Genomic DNA, 19,387 nt, shown 5'->3' with positions numbered 1-19,387 from the left:
ATGATATTGATGAAGCGATTGTTGTAAGTGTTGAACGGACAACAGGCCAGAAAAGTTCGGTGACTGATTGAGGTGGTTTTGCAAAGGTTGAATAAGAGGGTCTCGGCAGTGTATTTAGGATAGGCCAATTGTTATTATTATTTTTTAATCGAATATAACTTTTGTGTAAATCGGTGAGCCAAATGACAACAGGATTGGTGAGTTTTCGGGCTGTTAGGTGAACCCAACCAGAGGTAAACGATTTAGGGTTAATTATTGAGCGAAGTGTGGTGAGAATGATTTTTTGGATTCGATTGATGATCTTTTCCCATTTTTCTTCCTTGTAGAGGATATCAGGACCTAATGAGTATAAGAGATGATTAATATGAGATTGAATATATAAATTACTTATTTGAATGGGAAGTTTTGATATCAATGCTGGTGATCCAATGGAGATTGTAGATTTTTTGATGAGGTTTTTTAATTCATCTAGATTTTTGGGTTTAATGATGTGTTTGCCTGTGAAAAAGGTGTCGACACTTTCAATGGTGATGATTTTGGTTTTATCTCGGTTAATCTTCAATCCAATTTTATGTAGTTCGGCTGCTACAAACGAAAGATGGGATTCAGAATTGATCACATCCGATAGAATGACCATATCGTCGGCGAACGCTTTGGTTGTGATTCCATTGTTATTGATGACTTTAAGAGCTGCATTTAGTCCAATTATAAAAAGGATTGGTCCAAGTGAGGAACCTTGAGGTACACCCTCCGAGTCCTGGCGATATCGAAATTTCCCACCAGTGAAAACACGCAACCATCGATTGACCATAAATTGCTGGACGAGGTTCACAGTTCCTATTGAAAGTGACGACAATAGTTCAGAGATGATGGAATCATGAGTAATTTTGTCGAAGGCTGATTCAGCGTCGATCATCACGAGAGTAGTTAATTGTTTATGAATGTGTTCTACTAGTTCAAAATGAAGGTCAGTGTTACTCGTGTTTCTCTGGTTTGCATATTGAGTGAAAGGCATGATGATTTCAGGTAATTTGGTTTTGAGGCGATTGCTGAGGATGATGTCGAAGGGTTTGAGTAGGTAATTGGATAGTCTAAGTTGTCTTAGTTTTCCATTGGGTTTTGGAATCAAAGTGAGGCCAAATATTTTCACAGTTTGTGGTAGGTAACCGATGTTGAAACAGTGGGAGATTAGATTGATTAGATATTTTTTGTTGTGTTTCCAGAATTTGTTCCATTGCATGTTGGTGAATGAATCAGCTTGACCAGAACCTTTGTTAAATGTGAGGTTATCAAGCATATTTATCTCATGAGGTGTAAGAGGTGAAGGTTGAGTAGCTGCTGACGGGTAGAAAATGGGTTTGTTATGAGTGAAAGTGTTAATTATCGGAGTTCGATGTGGGTTATCAAAGATGATTTGATCAATGTTGTCAGATTTTTTGAATGTTTCGTTTAGTTTTTTCCATAGTATTTTAGGATCTTTGATTTTGGTCCATCTAATGTACATTTTACGTTTTCTAAGTATCAGTTCACGAGTTTTGAGGGCACGAAGGGACGAGATGATGTTAGTGTTACCATTATTTAAGGATCTTTTTTGTCTGTTGATTAACCTTCTCAAGCGGATGATTTGTCTGCAATGTTTTGTAAAGTTTCGTTGTGATTTGATTTGATGGTTGAGGGGAAGTTGATGATGGTGGTAAAGAGTTTATCAATTTCGCTGGTGATTGTAGGTAGATAATTCAGATTTTTCGGGAGATTATAGTTATTAATATGATAGATCGGTGGTGATTGTTGGATTTTGGCGAAGGTTTGATTTGTTTTTAGTTGTATTTGAAATAATCTGTGATCGGCAGGAAAGTCATGATAAATGAGATTTAAATTAGGGATGTTCGATTGGGCAATGATGTCAATCCATGATAAACAGGATCCTCGTTGGAAGGTGTAATTCTGTGGAGTAGGTGTGTTGACAATGGTGAAGTTATTTTCAGTGATGAAAGAGGCGATAAGTTTCCCTCTCATGAGTTTATATGCTACACGGTGAGACCAAAGGGGGTTATCACAGTTGACATCACCTAGTAGTAGAGTGGGATGGTTACAAATTTTTGCTATATTCATGGTGAAGTTGGAGTAGGTGATGTGTGGACTGGTGAGGTTGTGAAGGTATACAAGGTGTAGGAGAAATTGTCCATCGATTGATTCAATAAGTGCGCTGATTATTCCAGGGCAGGAAATGTTTTTTGCTAATACTTTTAGTTGTGGACCAATTGCGATGACGGCGTGATCATTTACAATTAGGTGAATGCCTAGAGATTTAATAATTGTTTTATAATCGGCTTCTAGGAGACAGACTATTGTTTTAGGATTGACGGCTTTGCTTAAAAGGTCGCTGGTGCATTTGGCTGTCTTTGCGACATTAGCGTACCAAATGTTGATCATTAATAGTTGAGGTAAGAGACAAATGATTGGGGTAAAATAATCCAGTCGTAGTCAATGTTGACCTGTTTGATAAGAGAAATTATCTTATTTTTCAACGCTGGGCACGTTTTGCAGTTGAAGAGATGGTCGCGAGAATGTTCACAATTTGGACACCGTGGGGGGTTGATACAATGGTTGTGAACAGGTTGACAACAACGTAGACAAATCTTGGGTTTGTTGCACGAGAATGAATCGTGAGCCAATGATCCACACTTATAACACGTTTTGAAGTCAAGGAAATCCCAGAATTTAACTTGAGTATCGTATACAATGAGGTAACCACCTTTCGAGAGTAGGGTGTTTCGGTTGGCAGCACTTATAGTTAAGGTTATTAGTTGACTTTTGGCAATTTTTTTGATCTCAACAACTCGTGTTTGACGATCTTCTATTAGGTTGTTGGCGGAGATGAGGTGTTGAGAGAGGGAAGATGACGTAAGGTTGGTAGCAGAAACTTTGATGATAAATCGAATTCGTGGATTAACTTTTTTTATCTCACGACAAGTGAGTACATTAGTGGGTTTTACTAAAGAGGCAAAGTCAAGAAGGGAGTCACGATTATAAAATCTTATCAGGATTGAGTCACGTTGTTTTTTAATGAAGGAAATTTTATTATTAGCTCTTGGTAACTGTTTAATAATTAGTTCAACTTGGTAAGATAGTAAGAAGCAACCAGAACGAAGTGGTACAGATTTTTTGTGTTTAACTACAAGAGTATGTTGGGTTGTGGGGTAAAAGATGGGAAGCCAATTATTATTTAGGGCAAATTGTTGTATGAGATTTTGGGTCATTTTAGTAAGTAGAGGAGGAAAAGAGAGAAATGAAGAAAGATGCAAAGGGAAAAGATTTAAATTGGTAGAGTTAAATTGTAAGTTAAGTGGTATCGTTGATGAGTTAAAGAAGAATGTTGTTTTGAGCGAAATGGAGAGTTAATTATTTGAGAGTTGAGTTTGGGTATAATAAGGCAATTAAGTTGTTTATCTGAGGTGTTAGGTTACTAATGGTTGTGAGCTTGTGATGATATGTGAGGAATTAACAAGTTAATGGAAAATGTTAATAGGTTTAAGTGATTAGTTCATAATCCATGTGTATTGAAAGTTTCGTCTTTCAATCTCTGAGATCAATCGGCTTAAGTAGAATTCACATTGACGTGAGAATGCATCGTGTCCATATTTTCTACAATTGGGGCAAAGCCATTTGGATTTATCATTGCTTATTGGGCAAACTGCATTCATATGATTTTCTCCATCATAAGGGCATTTGGTTATTTTTTGGCAAAACTTGGCATTGTGACCAAATTTGGTGCACTTGCGACAAATCTTGATGTCAAAATAATCTTTAGCTTGAATGAGGGCGAAGCCTGAGAAAATGTGACCAAAATTGGATTGTATCATTTCACGTAAAGAGGGGCAAATTTCAGCCACTACATTGTGTTTACCTTCTATGGCTTTCATGAAGTGTAAAACTTTGAATTTGTATTTATCTGCCCATTTGTTTCTCTTCTTTAATTTTTCGATCCAGTTTTCAATGTTGTTTTCATCGAACTTGGTATTAATCAAGATTATCTGTGGGTCCATGAGCGATGGGATTTTAACTGACCATTCAGGTTTGGCAGCGCATAAGAAATTGTAGAATGTGGTTCTATCTGAAATGTCCATGAGTTTAACTTTGGCAGAGTCAAAGCCAGTTTCGATTGAGACTATGCGACCAAATTCACTCTCAGTTGTTTCCAGGAAGTTTTCAAGATTTTGAACAGTTTGGTTGCCTATTGATGAATCTCTTTTGTTTTTTAAAGTAGGAATCTTGACAATGACAGCAGGTCTGATTTGGTAATCATCAATTTTGAACCAACTTGGAGGTCGTGTCTTGTTTTTTTCATATTCGATGCTGAGAGTGTTTCTGATTTGGTTGTTGCTCATAAGATCAAGTTTGATTTCGGCTGGTTTAGCAATTTGATGGACCGTTTCTTCATTCTTGGCTTTGATACACGAGGCAATGAATCTGTCAATCTTAACAATCATTTCAGAAGGGGATTTGGAGATCCAATCATGACTTCTGAGAGCTGATTTGCACCATTTGATGATCGGAAAAGTCTCAATCATTGAGAGTAATTTGGTGTTGTCAATTTTTTCAGGTGAGTAGGCGACAGCAAAGGCGGTGGCAATTTCATGGTTGGTGATGGGTGGACTTTTGGGGTCAAGCTGAAGGTGAGAATAAAGAGGAAGAGCATAAATTGTAATAGTAATTAATTAATTGTGATTGTTCAGTTTGTATTGAGTTATGTCTGGATTGTTTTTTGTCTGTATTAATGTGTGTATGGTTAAAGTGGATCCTATTGTTTGGTACATGTGTATATTGTAACCGGAAGTGGCTATGAAAAACTTACCAAAGAGGTTAATTGATCCGAACAAGGGAATGAGACGGCCATTTTTTTGTTATGATGTATCAAAATGATGCTCAGTTGGTGGTGAAAAGGAAGAGAACGTAATAATTAAATAAATGACACAAGAAAACAATTAATTAGGGGGATGAAGATTATTAGATGCGAAAGAGAATTTTTATTTTCAAAAGAAAGTTTTAAATTCTCTCCACAAGAGATGGAGCCACTTTCGATTCGCTGTCAAATTTTTTGGGCGGAAAAAAATTCATTTGAAAAAGAAGGAAAAATTTCGCAATTGTGATTATCTTAATTAGTTAATTATTCTTCCATTTTACTTTTGAATCAACTGGAACATCATTCATTCCCTGGAACAATGAGTCTGATTCTTGTATTTTGTACACTTTTGTTTTCATTGGTTGGATTGTTTCTTTTTTTTTCGCAAGAAAAACAAATGAAAAGTTGATTAGATTTATTGAGAAAAAGTTATTTGAATTTATTTTGATTCTAATTGTTGTGATTAAATAATTAAAATGAAAGCGCATTTTGATTGAGTTAAAATTGAAATTGTTTAGATAAATTTTAATCAAAGATTCGTCTTGATTATTTTAGTTTTTTTCTGTTGATATTTTGATACAATTTTGCTAATCACAATAGAATGGAAATTGATCAAGTGATCAATTAATTTCTTTTGAAATTGATTTAATTAAACAACAACAATCATAATTACATTGAATTCTTAAACAAAGTGTTTATAAGAATTTATAATCAAGTAAATTATACAATTACAAGATGATTGAATTGATCGAAATGATCAAGTGTTTCTTTTCTCACTTTTCTCATTCTTATTTAGTTTGAACAATCAGTTTAACTATTGTCTCGTTAATTGTTTACCTCGTACATGCATTTCCTCTGATCCCTTGAATGGTTTTCCATTAATTTTCGATTAATTGTTAAAAAGTTTATTATTTTTTATGATTCTTTAATTTAAAAGATATTCTATTTTTTCGGGTTTACTTGGTTCCTTTTTTTGTTTCTTTCCTTCCGGTCAATCTTTCTCTTAGTTTATGTGTTTAGATAATTTCATTTTCTTTTTTTTCTTTAAATCAATTTAATCTTTTATTTAATCAATCTTATTCCCATTCGGTGGTAGCTGGTGGTTTAGGGGTCAAATCGTATAATACACGAGATATACCATTAACTTGTGACACAGAGTCGACAATTTGCTTGATTAGCTAGAAGGTAAAAGAGAAAGAGTTTAATTAATATGATTTTTTTGTGGAAAAAGAGAATAAATTTTTTCATTTAGATTATTAATTACTCACCTCTAGAGGTAAATGTTTATCTGGTACTGCTGGTATACCAGTCATAAAATCTTCAGTGATTAGGGTTCTTAATACAACGGACCTTTGACAAGAGGGTTGTCTTGATGCGACATCACGATCAAAGTGAATCGGGATCAATATTACCGGCATTTGGGCTACACTGTTGTAATATCCTGATGCTGCTAATTTAGTTTGAGCAATATAATCGCATTCTCTTAGAGTGCTCAAAACTTGGGGAGTTAAATAGGTTGGTGTTACATCTTGTACTGGATAGGAGACAACCCCTCCAAAGATAAAACAAACTCTATTAACATTATGACAAATACGAGGAATAATTTTCGCTAAAGTTATCAAATCTTCCCACTCGGTTGGAAGCTCTTCACATGAAAGACCCACCACATGACTATAAGACCTACAGTCTCCCTGAAGATAGCAAAAAGAAGAAAATTAATTAGAGACAAGATCAGAACAATAGACAACTGATTAAACACTTACTTGAACACCAACACTTTTGATAGGAAGTAAAGATGATGTAAGTTTGTATTTTTGCCCTAAATTTGACAGAAATTCTCTTTCGTCTTCAGTGGTAGCATTTTGAACACGATTTAGAAGTGCATGTTTCTAGAAAAGAAAAGGGAAAGATATTGAAGAAAAAGGAGATTATAATAAATAAAAATTGACAATAGAATTTACTGAAAGGAGAAAATAATTGATAAGTTACCTTAATTAAGGCATTACTGTAGTTGACAATAACTTTTACAAGAACGGCAGTTTCGGAGAAATCACGTCCCATGAAAGCTTCAGTAGCGCAAAGGATACGAACTGCAAGACCTGGACCAGGGAAGGGATGTCGTTGAACAAATTCTTCGGGTAAGCCTAATTTTCTTCCAAGCTCACGAACTTCATCTTTGTGGAAATCTTTTAAAGGTTCAACTACACGACCTTGATCTCTCAATTGTCGGACTAATTCGGTATCATTGTGATGCGTTTTAATAGCATCTGCATTGGAACTAGCTAACTTTGAAGCAGACTCTATTAGATCAGGACGCAAAGTACCCTGACCAAGAAACACGTCTTCAGGTTTTAAGTTAAGATCACGGACAATTTCATCTGCAATCTTAACAAAAGTGTCACCGATAATTTGTCTCTTCTCTTCGGGAGCTGTAGTTTGACAAAGGATTTCGGTTGCCTTTTTACGACTTGGATCTTTTCTGTCGACCGGTACAGTAGTTGATGCATTATAAAATTGGTAAGAAGCATTGATAACTAAAACGGAAAAGAAAGTAAAAATTATAACACAAAAATTGCAAAAATTAACACTACTAATATCGTTTAAATTAATTACCTTTAAGATTCAAACCAAGACGTTTAAGTGACTTTTCTACTTGATCACTTTCTTCTTTACGCATAAAACCGTTATCAATGTGAAAAGCTATAACTTGATCGGGTTTTAAAGCTTTGTGAAGGAGAGCAGCACAAACTGTTGAATCAACCCCTCCACTTACGAGCATCTGTATTGACAATTAAGTGAGAGAGAAAGAGACAGGATAAGATAATGAGAAATTGAACAATATGAAGAAGATAGTCTGTTAAATTTGACTAACCAGAACTTTACTGTCACCAACGGTTTTTTTAATAAATTCAACACATTCTAATTCACGACTTTGCATGGTGTAAGAACCAGTACATCCACAGATTTCGTATAAAAAGTTCTTAATCATTTGTTTACCGTTAGGAGTTAAATCTACTTCAGGATGAAATTGAACACCATATAACCTTTTCTGTTCATTAGCAATACCTATTGTGAGAGAATAACAAAAGAAAGACAAAATTTTAAAATAAACAATACAATAAATGAGTAAAAAGCTGTAAAAATACTAAATAATTTACCTGCAATGATATTCTTTGAGTTTGCTATTGCTTTAAAACCTTTAGCGATTTGACTTATGCTATCTCCATGGGTTAGAAGAACCTCTTCTTCTTCATTAAGTCCTCTGTGATTGAAGAAAGAGAGAAAGAAAGAAAGAAAGAAATATATCCAAAAAGGTGAGTATCAATATGTTAAGAAAATGACATTTTCTTGTGCTCACTTAAAAAGAAGACATTTGTTGTCTATATCGATTTTATACTGTCCATCTTCGCGACCTTGGCCTCTATCTACGGTACCTTCGAATTCTTTATTTAACATTTGCAGACCATAACATATTCCAAGAACTGGTTTATTCAAAAGGAAAATCTCAGGATCATATGGTAATGCATCGCCAGCGTAAACGGAGCCGGGACCGCCAGAAATAATGATTCCTCTGGTTAGACGAGAAAATGTAAAAGTTAACAATTGTTTAATTAATAGAGAAAGAAACAAATCAGATTAATTTGATTATCATTGAGATTGAATCATCTATCAAGGGAAAAGATCTCAAGAGCAAGGATGAAAGATTATTGATTTGTTAATGTTACGATAGTAAAAAAAAATAATGAGATGAGATACTCAAAATATGATGATTAGCTAATTGTCATTTGTAATTAAAGTATTGATAATGAGGTCTTAAGAGTTAATATTGTTGGGGAGATATTGATAAATCTTTTAATCAGATGAAAAAAATTGAATGATTTACTTGAGATTATTTGAGATTCAATAAGATTGATTAAATGAGGGATAAAATATTAATAAAGGAAAACATGTTTACGTTAATGGGAAAATATTAATCTATCTGATTGTTTAAAAAGCATTAGAGACAAAGATTAATCTGATGATAATATTGGAATTGGATTGGAAACAATATCACCTTTGATTGTAAGATAGTGAATCAAGTGGTGATAAGTTAATTATATGAAAGAAAGGGAGGTATCACTTACTTGTATCCGTCTGATTCCAATTCTTTGGCTGGTGTATTAAGAGGAAGGATAATTGACTCAACTGCAAGTTCACGAACTCGACGATCGATTATTTTACCATATTGAGCACCAGCATCAAGAATGGCCACTTTTTCGGAAAAACCGATACCGTTGAAACCTTGGGCTGAGGACATGTTGTAATTTTTGCAAATCAACCGCAGAAAATTATATAAAATCTAAGCCGAAAGTGACCAAAAGGTGTTTCCCTCGCTTTAAGGATTGATCAGAGGTAGTATCTGTAATGGTTGAAAGAGAAAGTAAATTAATTAATCAGTGAGTGACTTATTTACAATTAAGTATCATAAGTATAGAAATAAATGTCAAATGTAAGAGATTTAAACCTCAAGTGAGATAGAAAAGGGGAGAAGGGGATAAATGAGCAAGAATTATAGCAAAAGAAACATTTAGATCGCCGAAAATTGGACTATGAATTTAGATCAAGATTACTAATAGAGAATAGAGAATATTCTTATTATTACTGAAGAATAAACATCGAATTCGAACTAATGATAAATAAGCAATATTAAAATAGAAGAGAGAGAGAGTGAGTAGAAAGACAGGTAAGAGAGAGAGAGAGAGAGACACACACACAGATGATGAAGATGAAGATGGAGAAAGTGGCCAAGATCATATCAGATTTTAAAACGAAACAATTAAAACAAGTAAATATGCGACCGGTGATGGATAGAATAGAACAATTGATAAATTAGTAGAAACATGGATTAAATTTAGTTCTAAGTAAACAAAGATTAAATTGTGAAGTAAAATAATGAAATCAGGCAAAGGGAGAGTAAGAAGAGAAAGAGGAGAAAGTAAGAAAAGAAGCAAAGAGAAAATTATTCAATAGAAAGGTAAGGATAGTCATTACCGAATTTCTAAGATCACATTCACAAGTAAATACAATGAAGACACAGTAATATAGTAGCTTGACAATCAATAATTACCTTTTAGGAATTTGAATCAACTCAAGACACTTAATTAATCATAACTATTTAATTAAATATAAAAAATTCAACAAAAGGTTGAAAATATGAAAGCGGAAAATAAAAGAAATGAACAACAGAGGGAGTAACTTTTTTTTCTTTTCTCTTTTTGTGTCTCCATCTGCTGGTAGAATTTAAGGTTAGTTCAAATTCTTTTTCTTTTTCAATGGTCCCTTTTTCGATTTTTCTTCAGCAAAATCGACAAACTGATCTTTAGAAAATATTTTCCTTTGTATTCTTATATTTATCTTTGAATTTAAATGAAAGAAAATTGCTTAAAAATATACGAAGAGAATTTTTGTGGTAGAGGACAAAGTTGATTCTATATCAGTCTTTATTAATAGAGATGATAATCGGATGATCGAGAGAAAGAAGAGGAAAGGTTAAGGTGGACAGAAATAGGAAGAAAGAATTTATGAGAAAAGAAAAAAGGGAGAGTGAGAGAAAGAGAGAAAGAGAGAAAAAAATGATGAATAACATCCATGCCATTTATACAATAGCTGCTTCTCATTAAATCGCAAGAACGTGAAGGATGTTTGATTTTTTAGTTCTTCTTATTTGTTTACCAAATGTGATGCAAGTAAAATGATCTTATCCTTGTTTAGTCAATAAGAAATTGTGAGATTGGGTAGCAGCGAATTCAGCTTGACCATGAACACCCGAAGAAATGTGTTGTAATGGAACATTAGCACCAACTGTTCATTAGTCAATCAATCAATTGAGAAAATAAGATAAAATTGTCATTAGATATCAAAAGAAGATTAATACAAATATGAGTTATTCAACTCACGTTGACCAGCGCTGTGCTCACCAGAGATGTGCTGCTGTTGTCGAGGAAGTTGCAGTTGACTTTTGTTCACATTGACATCGGATAATCCTTTTACTTTCAATGATTCGGCTGATTTAAGAACCGATGCCAATTGTTCTTGAGGTACAAATACTTCACCTCGATAAATGAACTCAACTATAGCTCTAAGATCAGCAAATGGTACGTCCTTCATGATGACAACTGGATATTGATATGGGTTAATGAATTTGCTGAAAATGTTCTTGAAATACGAAGAACAAGCACTCAAAACCATCTTATGAGCTCGAATACTACCATCTTTACAAGAGAGAGTTACATCAACTAATGATTCTTCTTTAAACATTCGTTCAAAGTGCTCAGACATGTCTGAACTATGGTTATTACGTCGGAGACAAAATGCTTGTGCAGAGGACATGGTGAATTAGTGTTATGTAAAATGTTAACCAACAAAAGAAAAATATTCGTAAATTAAGATGATCAAAAGGTGGTTTTCCCTCGCTTTATCGATTAATCAATGGTTGTAATCTGTAAATGAGAAGAGAAGAGAAGAGAAGAGGAAAGAATAAAAGAGAAAGTGGATTAATAAACATCACTCTTGTTGTTTACCATTTCAAAGTGACAATTTCATAATTAATAATGTTACTGCTAATAAACTGATGTCACGCAAATAAGAGATTTACATACTCTTTTGAGACAGAAGAGGTGAAAAATAAAGGAAAATGTGGAAAAAATAATAAAAATTAAAAACAAAATGGAAAAGCAGATTGATTGAGATCGCCGAAAATTCAACCATGAATGTAGAAAAATTTCATCAAACAGGTAACAAAGAGAAACACAGATGATGAAGATTACATGGGCGAAAATGTATCAGATCTTTAAGAAACGAATACCAGAGCAATTAAGAATTTCATTCAATCAATTGAATTTCATTAAATGAAGAAAATCAATTAACATCGAATTAATTTCCGGGTAAAAGAGAAAAATCAAAAAATTGTGGAACAAAACACAAAAGAAAAGATTAAAGAAAGAGGAGAAAGTGAACAGAGAAGCAAAGGAAAAATTTCCATACAAAAGGGTGAACACAAAGACCAAATGTCCAATAAACTAATTCTTATAATTAGACAAATCGACTGACCAAACACATTAATTAGCTTAAACAATTAATAATTACCTTTTAGGAATTTGAATCAACTCAAGACACTTAATTAATCATAACTATTTAATTAAATATAAAAAATTCAACAAAAGGTTGAAAATATGAAAGCGGAAAATAAAAGAAATGAACAACAGAGGGAGTAACTTTTTTTTCTTTTCTCTTTTTGTGTCTCCATCTGCTGGTAGAATTTAAGGTTAGTTCAAATTCTTTTTCTTTTTCAATGGTCCCTTTTTCGAGTTTGTAAATAAAAAAATTCAAATTCTTGGAATTAATTTTCTTTTTTTCTATAGTGACTTTTGTTCATTGGAATTGGTTAATTAGTTTTTCTTTTTATTTGAAATCCATTTGTTTTCTTGGAACTTGTTATGGCGAGACATCATCCTGATCTTATCTTTTGTCGTAAACAATCTGGTGTTGCCATTGGTCGTCTTTGTGAAAAATGTGATGGTAAATGTGTTATATGTGATTCTTATGTTAGACCATCGACTTTGGTTCGTATTTGTGATGAATGTAATTATGGTTCTTATCAAGGGCGATGTGTTATCTGTGGAGGTCCCGGAGTATCTGATGCCTATTATTGTAAACAATGTACTATCCAAGAGAAAGATCGAGATGGCTGTCCAAAGATAGTTAATTTAGGTTCATCGAAAACTGATCTTTTCTATGAGAGGAAAAAATATGGTTTCAAGAAAAGATGATTTTCTCTCATCATTTTAACTGAAGTTTTTTACTTTTTCTTTTCTTAAGTTACCTGTTTATATATTTATGTTTATATTGAATAAAGAAAAAAAAAGATAACTAAGACGATTTAAATGTCTGTGGTAGAGGACAAAATTGATTCTATATCAGTCTTTATTAATAGCGATGATAATTGGATGATAGAGGAAAAGAAGAGAAAAGGTTAAGGTGGACAGAAACATGAAGAAAAAAAGAGAAAAAAAGAGAGTGAGAGAGAAAAAAATGATGAATAACATCCATGCCATTTATACAATAGCTGCTTCTCATTAAATCGCAAGAACGTGAAGGATGTTTGATTTTTTAGTTCTTCTTATTTGTTTACCAAATGTGATGCAAGTAAAATGATCTTATCCTTGTTTAGTCAATAAGAAATTGTGAGATTGGGTAGCAGCGAATTCAGCTTGACCATGAACACCCGAAGAAATGTGTTGTAATGGAACATTAGCACCAACTGTTCATTAGTTAATCAATCAATTGAGAAAATAAGATAAAATTGTCATTAGATATCAAAAGAAGATTAATACAAATATGAGTTATTCAACTCACGTTGACCAGCGCTGTGCTCACCAGAGATGTGCTGCTGTTGTCGAGGAAGTTGCAGTTGACTTTTGTTCACATTGACATCGGATAATCCTTTTACTTTCAATGATTCGGCTGATTTAAGAACCGATGCCAATTGTTCTTGAGGTACAAATACTTCACCTCGATAAATGAACTCAACTATAGCTCTAAGATCAGCAAATGGTACGTCCTTCATGATGACAACTGGATATTGATATGGGTTAATGAATTTGCTGAAAATGTTCTTGAAATACGAAGAACAAGCACTCAAAACCATCTTATGAGCTCGAATACTACCATCTTTACAAGAGAGAGTTACATCAACCAAAGATTCTTCTTTAAACATTCGTTCAAAGTGCTCAGACATGTCTGAACTATGGTTATTACGTCGGAGACAAAAAGCTTGTGCAGAGGACATGGTGAATTAGTGTTATGTAAAATGTTAACCAACAAAAGAAAAATATTCGTAAATTAAGATGATCAAAAGGTAGTTTTCCCTCGCTTTATCGATTAATCAATGGTTGTAATCTGTAAATGAGAAGAGAAGAGAAGAGAAAGTGGATTAATAAACATCACTCTTGTTGTTTACCATTTCAAAGTGACAATCTCATAATTAATAATGTTACTGCTAATAAATGTCACATTAGCAATAGATAATAAAATACTTTACTATAGTAAGAATAGTGAAAGATGAGATAAAAGATAAGCAAAAAATGATACTGAAAGATCAGAATTAATATTTAATTCGAGCTAATAAGTGAGAAATATTGAACAAGATGAGAATAAAGAGAATCTCGCATATGATGGAGAACAGCAAAGATAAATTAAAAGAGAAAAAGAATATTTTCTATTGAGTTGATATTACGTTCGGTGGACACTTATAAAGAACAACGGTAACGATAATATTTAAATCAAGGATTCAGGAGAAAAAATTGAATTCTGAAGTAAATAAAAAAAAGGAGAAAACAAATCAAGAGAAAGAGAAAGACACAGACAGAGAAGAAAGGAGATGAAGAAGAGAAAGTGAGCAAATAGAAAAAGAGAGAAATTTCCAAACAAAAGGGTGAACACAAAGACTAAATGTCCAATAAACTAATTCTTATAATTAGACAAATCGACTGACCAAACACATTAATTAGCTTAAACAATTAATAATTACCTTTTAGGAATTTGAATCAACTCAAGACACTTAATTAATCATAACTATTTAATTAAATATAAAAAATTCAACAAAAGGTTGAAAATATGAAAGCGGAAAATAAAAGAAATGAACAACAGAGGGAGTAACTTTTTTTTCTTTTCTCTTTTTGTGTCTCCATCTGCTGGTAGAATTTAAGGTTAGTTCAAATTCTTTATCGGGAAATAATTCAATTTATTTTCTAATTCTGTTGATTGAATTATTGAATTGATGATCAGTTATTGATTATCAGTGATTTTCAATGAGCTATTTTACTATGATGAAGCGCCTTTCACTTTATCCAAGCAATTTTAGGTAATTACAATAGTTTTGACCGAGATAATGGAAAAATATACATGTAATTGATTCGGTGAGAATAAAAATTGTCTTTATTGTGGTTTTGATAGTTTTTTTTTTGAGATTTTTTAATTGTTTTCTGTTAGGTTAGGGTAGGATTTGGAATTGATTTAGTTTTTGTTGTTCTTCTTGTTCAATAGTGTTTCTTTGCTGTTGTGAGAATGGAATCAACAAAATGTGACTTAATCTTGAGATCGTGTTTTTCTTTGGTTATTATGGTTAAGATGAACATGTTATTCGGATTCGCATAAGGTTTGATTAACTCGGCAGTCGCTGGGTCCAATTGAAGGTCGATATCTAATTCGTCCATGTCATGTGGAATTTTCGAGAATTTGAAAGACTTAAGAAGCTTCTTGGTGGCTGATAAAGGCTTCGCTTTCGGAGTATAATAAGTGAACGCGATTGTTTCAGAAGCCAAGATGATCGGAGTGACGGCCATCGGTTTGGTGAATGGGTCGTGTAAGATGGTCAACATTAGAATGTCCGATTTCTTGAAAGTAATTCGACACTTTTCTTCCCATTCAGTTTTCTTTTCTTTCTTGGTCACTTTAATCATCGGTTTCTCGACAATTGTTTTCACTGGTTCATAAACTGGTGGAGGTTGAGGATAAGGTGATGGAACATTTTTCATTTCCAATTCAGGCTCTTCACTTTCTCCACTAAATGGTAACCAAGCTAATTAATAAAATTAACAAATCCAATCAAAGAACAAGACCAAGAAAAAGAATCAAAACAATCGATTAGTTAATTGTTGACAAAAGAAACGAAAAAAAGTCAATCAATATTAATACTTACAAGAAGCTCCTGAGACAGTTTGGATTAGGAAAATGACCAAGAACAATTGATGAAGAGTATTCATGATGAAAGAATCAAGTTAATCAAGAGTTGGATCCACAAAAGAATAGACAAATTGTTTGAACGAAGAGAAACTTGAAAGTGATCTTTAAACGGAGATTTGTGGCCTTTTTATATTCACTCTGATGAAGAAGACGAAGGAAGAAAATTAAAAAGTTTATCATCTGCAAAATGGATTATCTTCCAAGTTCAAACTAAATTTTTCGATAAAACGATTAACTCAGGTAATTAATTAACTTTTGGAACTTTACAAACCTCGAGGCTTAATCATAGAATCAGCCTAAAGTACAATGATGATGATTCTTCGAAAACCACAGAGTACTAATTGTTTAGATCTTTTCAATCTCTTCATTAGATAAATTGATCAATTGAAGAGAAAGAAAAAGATTAACTAACAATCAATAGTTGAAGAAAAATAGATTATTATCATTTAGAATAATTTTAACCCATTTAGTTGATTATTATGAGAATTCAATCAAATCAAACGTGCCCTTTGAAAATTGTTCACTATCAATGGGATTAAACTGAATAATTTTACCGATAAATACCTGATTAATTAATAGAAATTAGTTTTCGATTAAAATTTCAAGACAATTCTTTATTATCATTGATGATCTTTCTTCAAGTCAATCTCTCATCTTATGATTTACTGATGAGGCTCCAATGTTTGTTTATTTTTCTTTTTGTTTGTTGTGTATGTATTAATGTATGTATGTAGGTGTGTATGTGTAAATTTCCATGTGTGTTAATTAATCATGGAGAGAAAGAAAAAAATTCTTAGTTTTTGGCGCGTAATACTTGATAATAAAAACGACGATGAAATAAATAAAAAAAATTTAAACAAAAGTGAAGCAAAATTGATAGCTTTGAAATCAAGAGCATATCTGAGAAATTTGAACATATCAGAAGTCTAGATGTTTTTAACAGATCAAAATAAATGCCAATTAGAGGTATATAAGATTTCAAATTGATTTCTTTTTCACAGGAAAATTAGAAAATAAGTTTAAAAATTAGTCCTACCCCTGTAGGGTACGTTTGATCGGTGTGGGTATCTTCCACCCCGTACAGGGCCACCGGTATTACTACCACTTCCATAACCTGTGCTGTAGCCGCTGGTGTACCCGCCGCCACTTGGCCATCCGGCGCTAGGACCTGAAGTAAACAAGATGATTATAAAATCGATTAGTAAAAAGTAATTTTAATGGTCGATTTTTTCATTCAATTAGTTGATTGATAAATCTGTAAATGATTTTATTAATCACTAACTATACCCACCGCCTTGATTCCAGCCTTGACTACCATAGCCTTGTCCATAGCCTCCAGCGTATGAGCCACCGTCTAAAAAGGATTACAAAAAGACCATTTTAGTTATTCTAAAAATTATTAAACTTTTTCTAATAAAAATTAAAAAAATGTAGAGTCCGATTTGATCGAGTATGAGAGTCTTAAGGTTGTTACTAATAAAGATTAAATATACTTCAGTTGTAGAGTGAAATAAACAAGAGATGAAATAAAATTATCTTACATCCGCCTTGATTGCCATAGCCGCCACCGAACCCGCTGTTATAAGGTCCAGATTCCCATACTGGAGCGCCACGAGAGTCGGGGCCTGGCCTTTGGCCTGGTTTATGCCTATTGTCACCTTTTCTTTTATGGCTGTCCATTTCTTGTTTAGCTAAAGCTTTTTTAACTTCGGTTTTACGCCCCTTGATGACATGATGCTTTTTTACTGTTGAGATAAGAGATTGAAGGAAAATCAATTATAAAGCTACCCAAGTGAAATAAATTAAACGACTTTTCCACAAAACTCACAGACTATCTTGTCCACTGGATCATAATCATCAAATTCCACAAAAGCGAAACCTCGTTTCTTTCCGGTTTCTTTCTCAGTAACGACATTTACATTGATAATATTTCCAAAGTCTTTGAAATATTCTCTAAGATCTTCTTCTTCGACATCTTCTTTAAGTCCGCCTAAGAAAACTTTTTTCACTGTTGCCTGTGATTCTGGTTTCCCAGACTCCTAAGTGAAACCATGGAGGAAAAGAGATAAGAAAATTCGATTAACCAACTTAATAATGATCTTAAAGAATAAATAGATGAGAGAGTGAATAATGCAAATAAAAAGATTAAAATGATCTACCTCACGAGGGACAGCTCGCTTTGGTTCAACTTCTCGTCCATCCACCTTGTGAGGTCGAGCTGATTGAGCAGCATCAACCATAGTTGATTTACTGAAGGTGATGAATCCAAATCCACGAGATCTTTTGGTTTGTGGATCTCGCATTACGACACAGTCGACAATCTCTCCCCATTGAGCAAAATGCGCTCTGAGTGTGTCTTCAGTAGTTTTATAGTCTAAACCACCGATGAAAAGTTTCCTAAATTGCTCTGGCTCTTCGTTGGTTCTATCGCCATTACCATTATCATGCTGATCACCTTTAATATCAGATGCAGCTGCATTAGAGTTATCAGTTTCAACGCTGGTCATTTCCACATTTTGATCATCAACTTGATGTTGGTCGTTGCTCTGATGATGTAAATAAATAAATGATAAACACAATTAGAAAATAATGACAACTCGTTCTTCAATTTCAATGCTTAAATTCAGAAAACTTGATTTCTCAATTTTCGGTAAGCAAGAAGTCAATTGGAATACAAGAAGAAATAAAAGTGATAAAAGAATAATAATCTCATGAAATCTTAATAAGAAAACAATAAACACACAAACACTAATTCTGGTAATATTGATGATGAAAATTGTAAGATAGATATTCTGTCTGAGTAATTAAGATTCAAATAAGAAAAAAACAAAACCGGTAGATTAAGACACTCATATAATACTTGGCAAAAAAGGGCAATAAACTTGAAAGGAAAATGTTGAGGAAAAAAAAATCATCTCATGAAAAAACACATCTAAACCTTTAGAGAAACTAATTGAATTTAATTATGGAAAATGAAAAAAAAAAAAAATAGCGACTATGAAGAAACATCGATACACATAATTGAGAGATCAATTTAAATGCAAAGTTAATCAAAACCCGCGATTAAAAAGAAGCAAACAATCGAAGAATAAAAAAAGGGCAAACCGACATCAAAACCCTCGCGTTCTCTCTTTCTCTCTCTCTCACACACACACACACTTTCCCACACAGGAACTTCTACAATAAGAATCTCTCTGATTAGAGTCAGAACAGAGTTGTCAGAGTAATATACCAAGTATATTAGTACCTAAAAAGTGAAGCCTATTTTCTAGGAAAGAAGAAGAGAAGAGAAGAGAAGAAAATGACAAAAAAGAGAAAAGGTGAAATATTTAAAGAAATTGAATAATTTCTCTTACCTCAGTAGTTCCAGGCATAATTAGTTGAAATTAAATTACTACGAAACGTATTGACAACGAAGTACAATCAATTTAAAAGAAGCAAGATCACAATTAGTAGATTTGATCACAATAAATTAATAGAAGGCGGTTGAGTTATTAGTTAACTTTCAATCTAAAATGGCTGCAGAGATGATAAACTTCCTTCCGGTAGAAGGGACCGATAAGATATTACAAGAGGGAAACGGTTGTTACCTTTCCGATTCTTACTCATGGTTGTGTTTTTGTTTCGCTTGTCACTTAATTGTCATTAAATTGGTTCTTCTTGTCATTTGTATACAATTAACTCACAATTACAAGTTGATTA

At 33.1% G+C, this 19,387-nt stretch overlaps 6 protein-coding genes across 13 annotated transcripts; 1 reads left to right on the top strand and 5 right to left on the bottom strand.

The window, feature by feature from the left end:
- Positions 1–5,531: 5,531 nt before the first annotated feature.
- On the bottom strand, positions 5,532–10,151 carry LOC128390868 (GMP synthase [glutamine-hydrolyzing]-like). The gene is made up of 10 exons (XM_053351013.1): positions 10,011–10,151; positions 9,028–9,302; positions 8,262–8,474; positions 8,062–8,165; positions 7,776–7,969; positions 7,517–7,682; positions 6,893–7,437; positions 6,667–6,792; positions 6,172–6,594; positions 5,532–6,081 (listed from the first exon to the last, which is right to left on the bottom strand). The coding sequence occupies exons 2-10, from the start codon at positions 9,198–9,200 to the stop codon at positions 5,980–5,982; spliced, it is 2,046 nt and encodes a 681-aa protein (XP_053206988.1). The 5' UTR covers positions 9,201–9,302; positions 10,011–10,151; the 3' UTR covers positions 5,532–5,979.
- A 193-nt stretch (positions 10,152–10,344) lies between these two features.
- Positions 10,345–12,145, bottom strand: LOC128393961 (protein tramtrack, beta isoform-like). Of its 3 annotated transcripts, none has more exons than XM_053355927.1 (3): positions 12,029–12,145; positions 10,861–11,382; positions 10,345–10,744 (listed from the first exon to the last, which is right to left on the bottom strand). In XM_053355927.1, the coding sequence occupies exons 2-3, from the start codon at positions 11,270–11,272 to the stop codon at positions 10,641–10,643; spliced, it is 516 nt and encodes a 171-aa protein (XP_053211902.1). In that variant the 5' UTR covers positions 11,273–11,382; positions 12,029–12,145; the 3' UTR covers positions 10,345–10,640. The 3 variants fall into 3 exon arrangements, with proteins under 3 accessions (XP_053211902.1, XP_053210535.1, XP_053211227.1); XM_053354560.1 differs by having other exon boundaries at positions 10,840–11,382; positions 12,029–12,141; XM_053355252.1 differs by lacking the exon at positions 12,029–12,145 and adding an exon at positions 11,542–11,903 and having other exon boundaries at positions 10,840–11,382.
- An 89-nt stretch (positions 12,146–12,234) lies between these two features.
- Positions 12,235–12,811, top strand: LOC128396116 (PHD finger-like domain-containing protein 5A). Its single transcript, XM_053357013.1, has one exon. It carries the CDS (start codon positions 12,379–12,381, stop codon positions 12,709–12,711), a length of 333 nt encoding a protein of 110 aa, XP_053212988.1. The 5' UTR covers positions 12,235–12,378; the 3' UTR covers positions 12,712–12,811.
- Positions 12,812–12,835: 24 nt separating this feature from the next.
- Positions 12,836–14,608, bottom strand: LOC128391782 (protein tramtrack, beta isoform-like). 3 transcript variants are annotated; one of them, XM_053352080.1, is made up of 3 exons: positions 14,472–14,608; positions 13,298–13,840; positions 12,836–13,202 (listed from the first exon to the last, which is right to left on the bottom strand). In XM_053352080.1, the coding sequence occupies exons 2-3, from the start codon at positions 13,728–13,730 to the stop codon at positions 13,099–13,101; spliced, it is 537 nt and encodes a 178-aa protein (XP_053208055.1). In that variant the 5' UTR covers positions 13,731–13,840; positions 14,472–14,608; the 3' UTR covers positions 12,836–13,098. The 3 variants fall into 3 exon arrangements, with proteins under 3 accessions (XP_053208055.1, XP_053209500.1, XP_053208777.1); XM_053353525.1 differs by having other exon boundaries at positions 13,319–13,840; XM_053352802.1 differs by lacking the exon at positions 14,472–14,608 and adding an exon at positions 13,983–14,219.
- A 253-nt stretch (positions 14,609–14,861) lies between these two features.
- Positions 14,862–16,387, bottom strand: LOC128388076 (uncharacterized). Of its 2 annotated transcripts, none has more exons than XM_053347541.1 (3): positions 16,250–16,387; positions 15,642–15,823; positions 14,862–15,521 (listed from the first exon to the last, which is right to left on the bottom strand). In XM_053347541.1, the coding sequence occupies exons 2-3, from the start codon at positions 15,703–15,705 to the stop codon at positions 14,980–14,982; spliced, it is 606 nt and encodes a 201-aa protein (XP_053203516.1). In that variant the 5' UTR covers positions 15,706–15,823; positions 16,250–16,387; the 3' UTR covers positions 14,862–14,979. The 2 variants fall into 2 exon arrangements, with proteins under 2 accessions (XP_053203516.1, XP_053203440.1); XM_053347465.1 differs by having other exon boundaries at positions 15,957–16,309.
- A 136-nt stretch (positions 16,388–16,523) lies between these two features.
- On the bottom strand, positions 16,524–19,231 carry LOC128387105 (heterogeneous nuclear ribonucleoprotein 87F-like). Of its 3 annotated transcripts, none has more exons than XM_053346366.1 (6): positions 19,042–19,231; positions 17,845–18,231; positions 17,514–17,721; positions 17,227–17,430; positions 16,968–17,039; positions 16,524–16,853 (listed from the first exon to the last, which is right to left on the bottom strand). In XM_053346366.1, exons 1-6 carry the CDS (start codon positions 19,057–19,059, stop codon positions 16,705–16,707), a joined length of 1,038 nt encoding a protein of 345 aa, XP_053202341.1. In that variant the 5' UTR covers positions 19,060–19,231; the 3' UTR covers positions 16,524–16,704. The 3 variants fall into 3 exon arrangements, with proteins under 3 accessions (XP_053202341.1, XP_053202274.1, XP_053202412.1); XM_053346299.1 differs by having other exon boundaries at positions 17,514–17,724; positions 19,042–19,227; XM_053346437.1 differs by having other exon boundaries at positions 16,977–17,039; positions 17,514–17,724; positions 19,042–19,222.
- Positions 19,232–19,387: the final 156 nt, after the last annotated feature.

The sequence above is a fragment of the Panonychus citri genome, unplaced genomic scaffold (assembly GCF_014898815.1).
Source record: "Panonychus citri isolate SS breed McGregor unplaced genomic scaffold, ASM1489881v1 Contig00001, whole genome shotgun sequence".
NCBI lineage: Eukaryota > Metazoa > Arthropoda > Arachnida > Trombidiformes > Tetranychidae > Panonychus > Panonychus citri.
The sequence above is the reverse complement of the archived record's forward strand: the minus strand, read 5'-3'. Positions and strand labels throughout refer to the sequence as shown.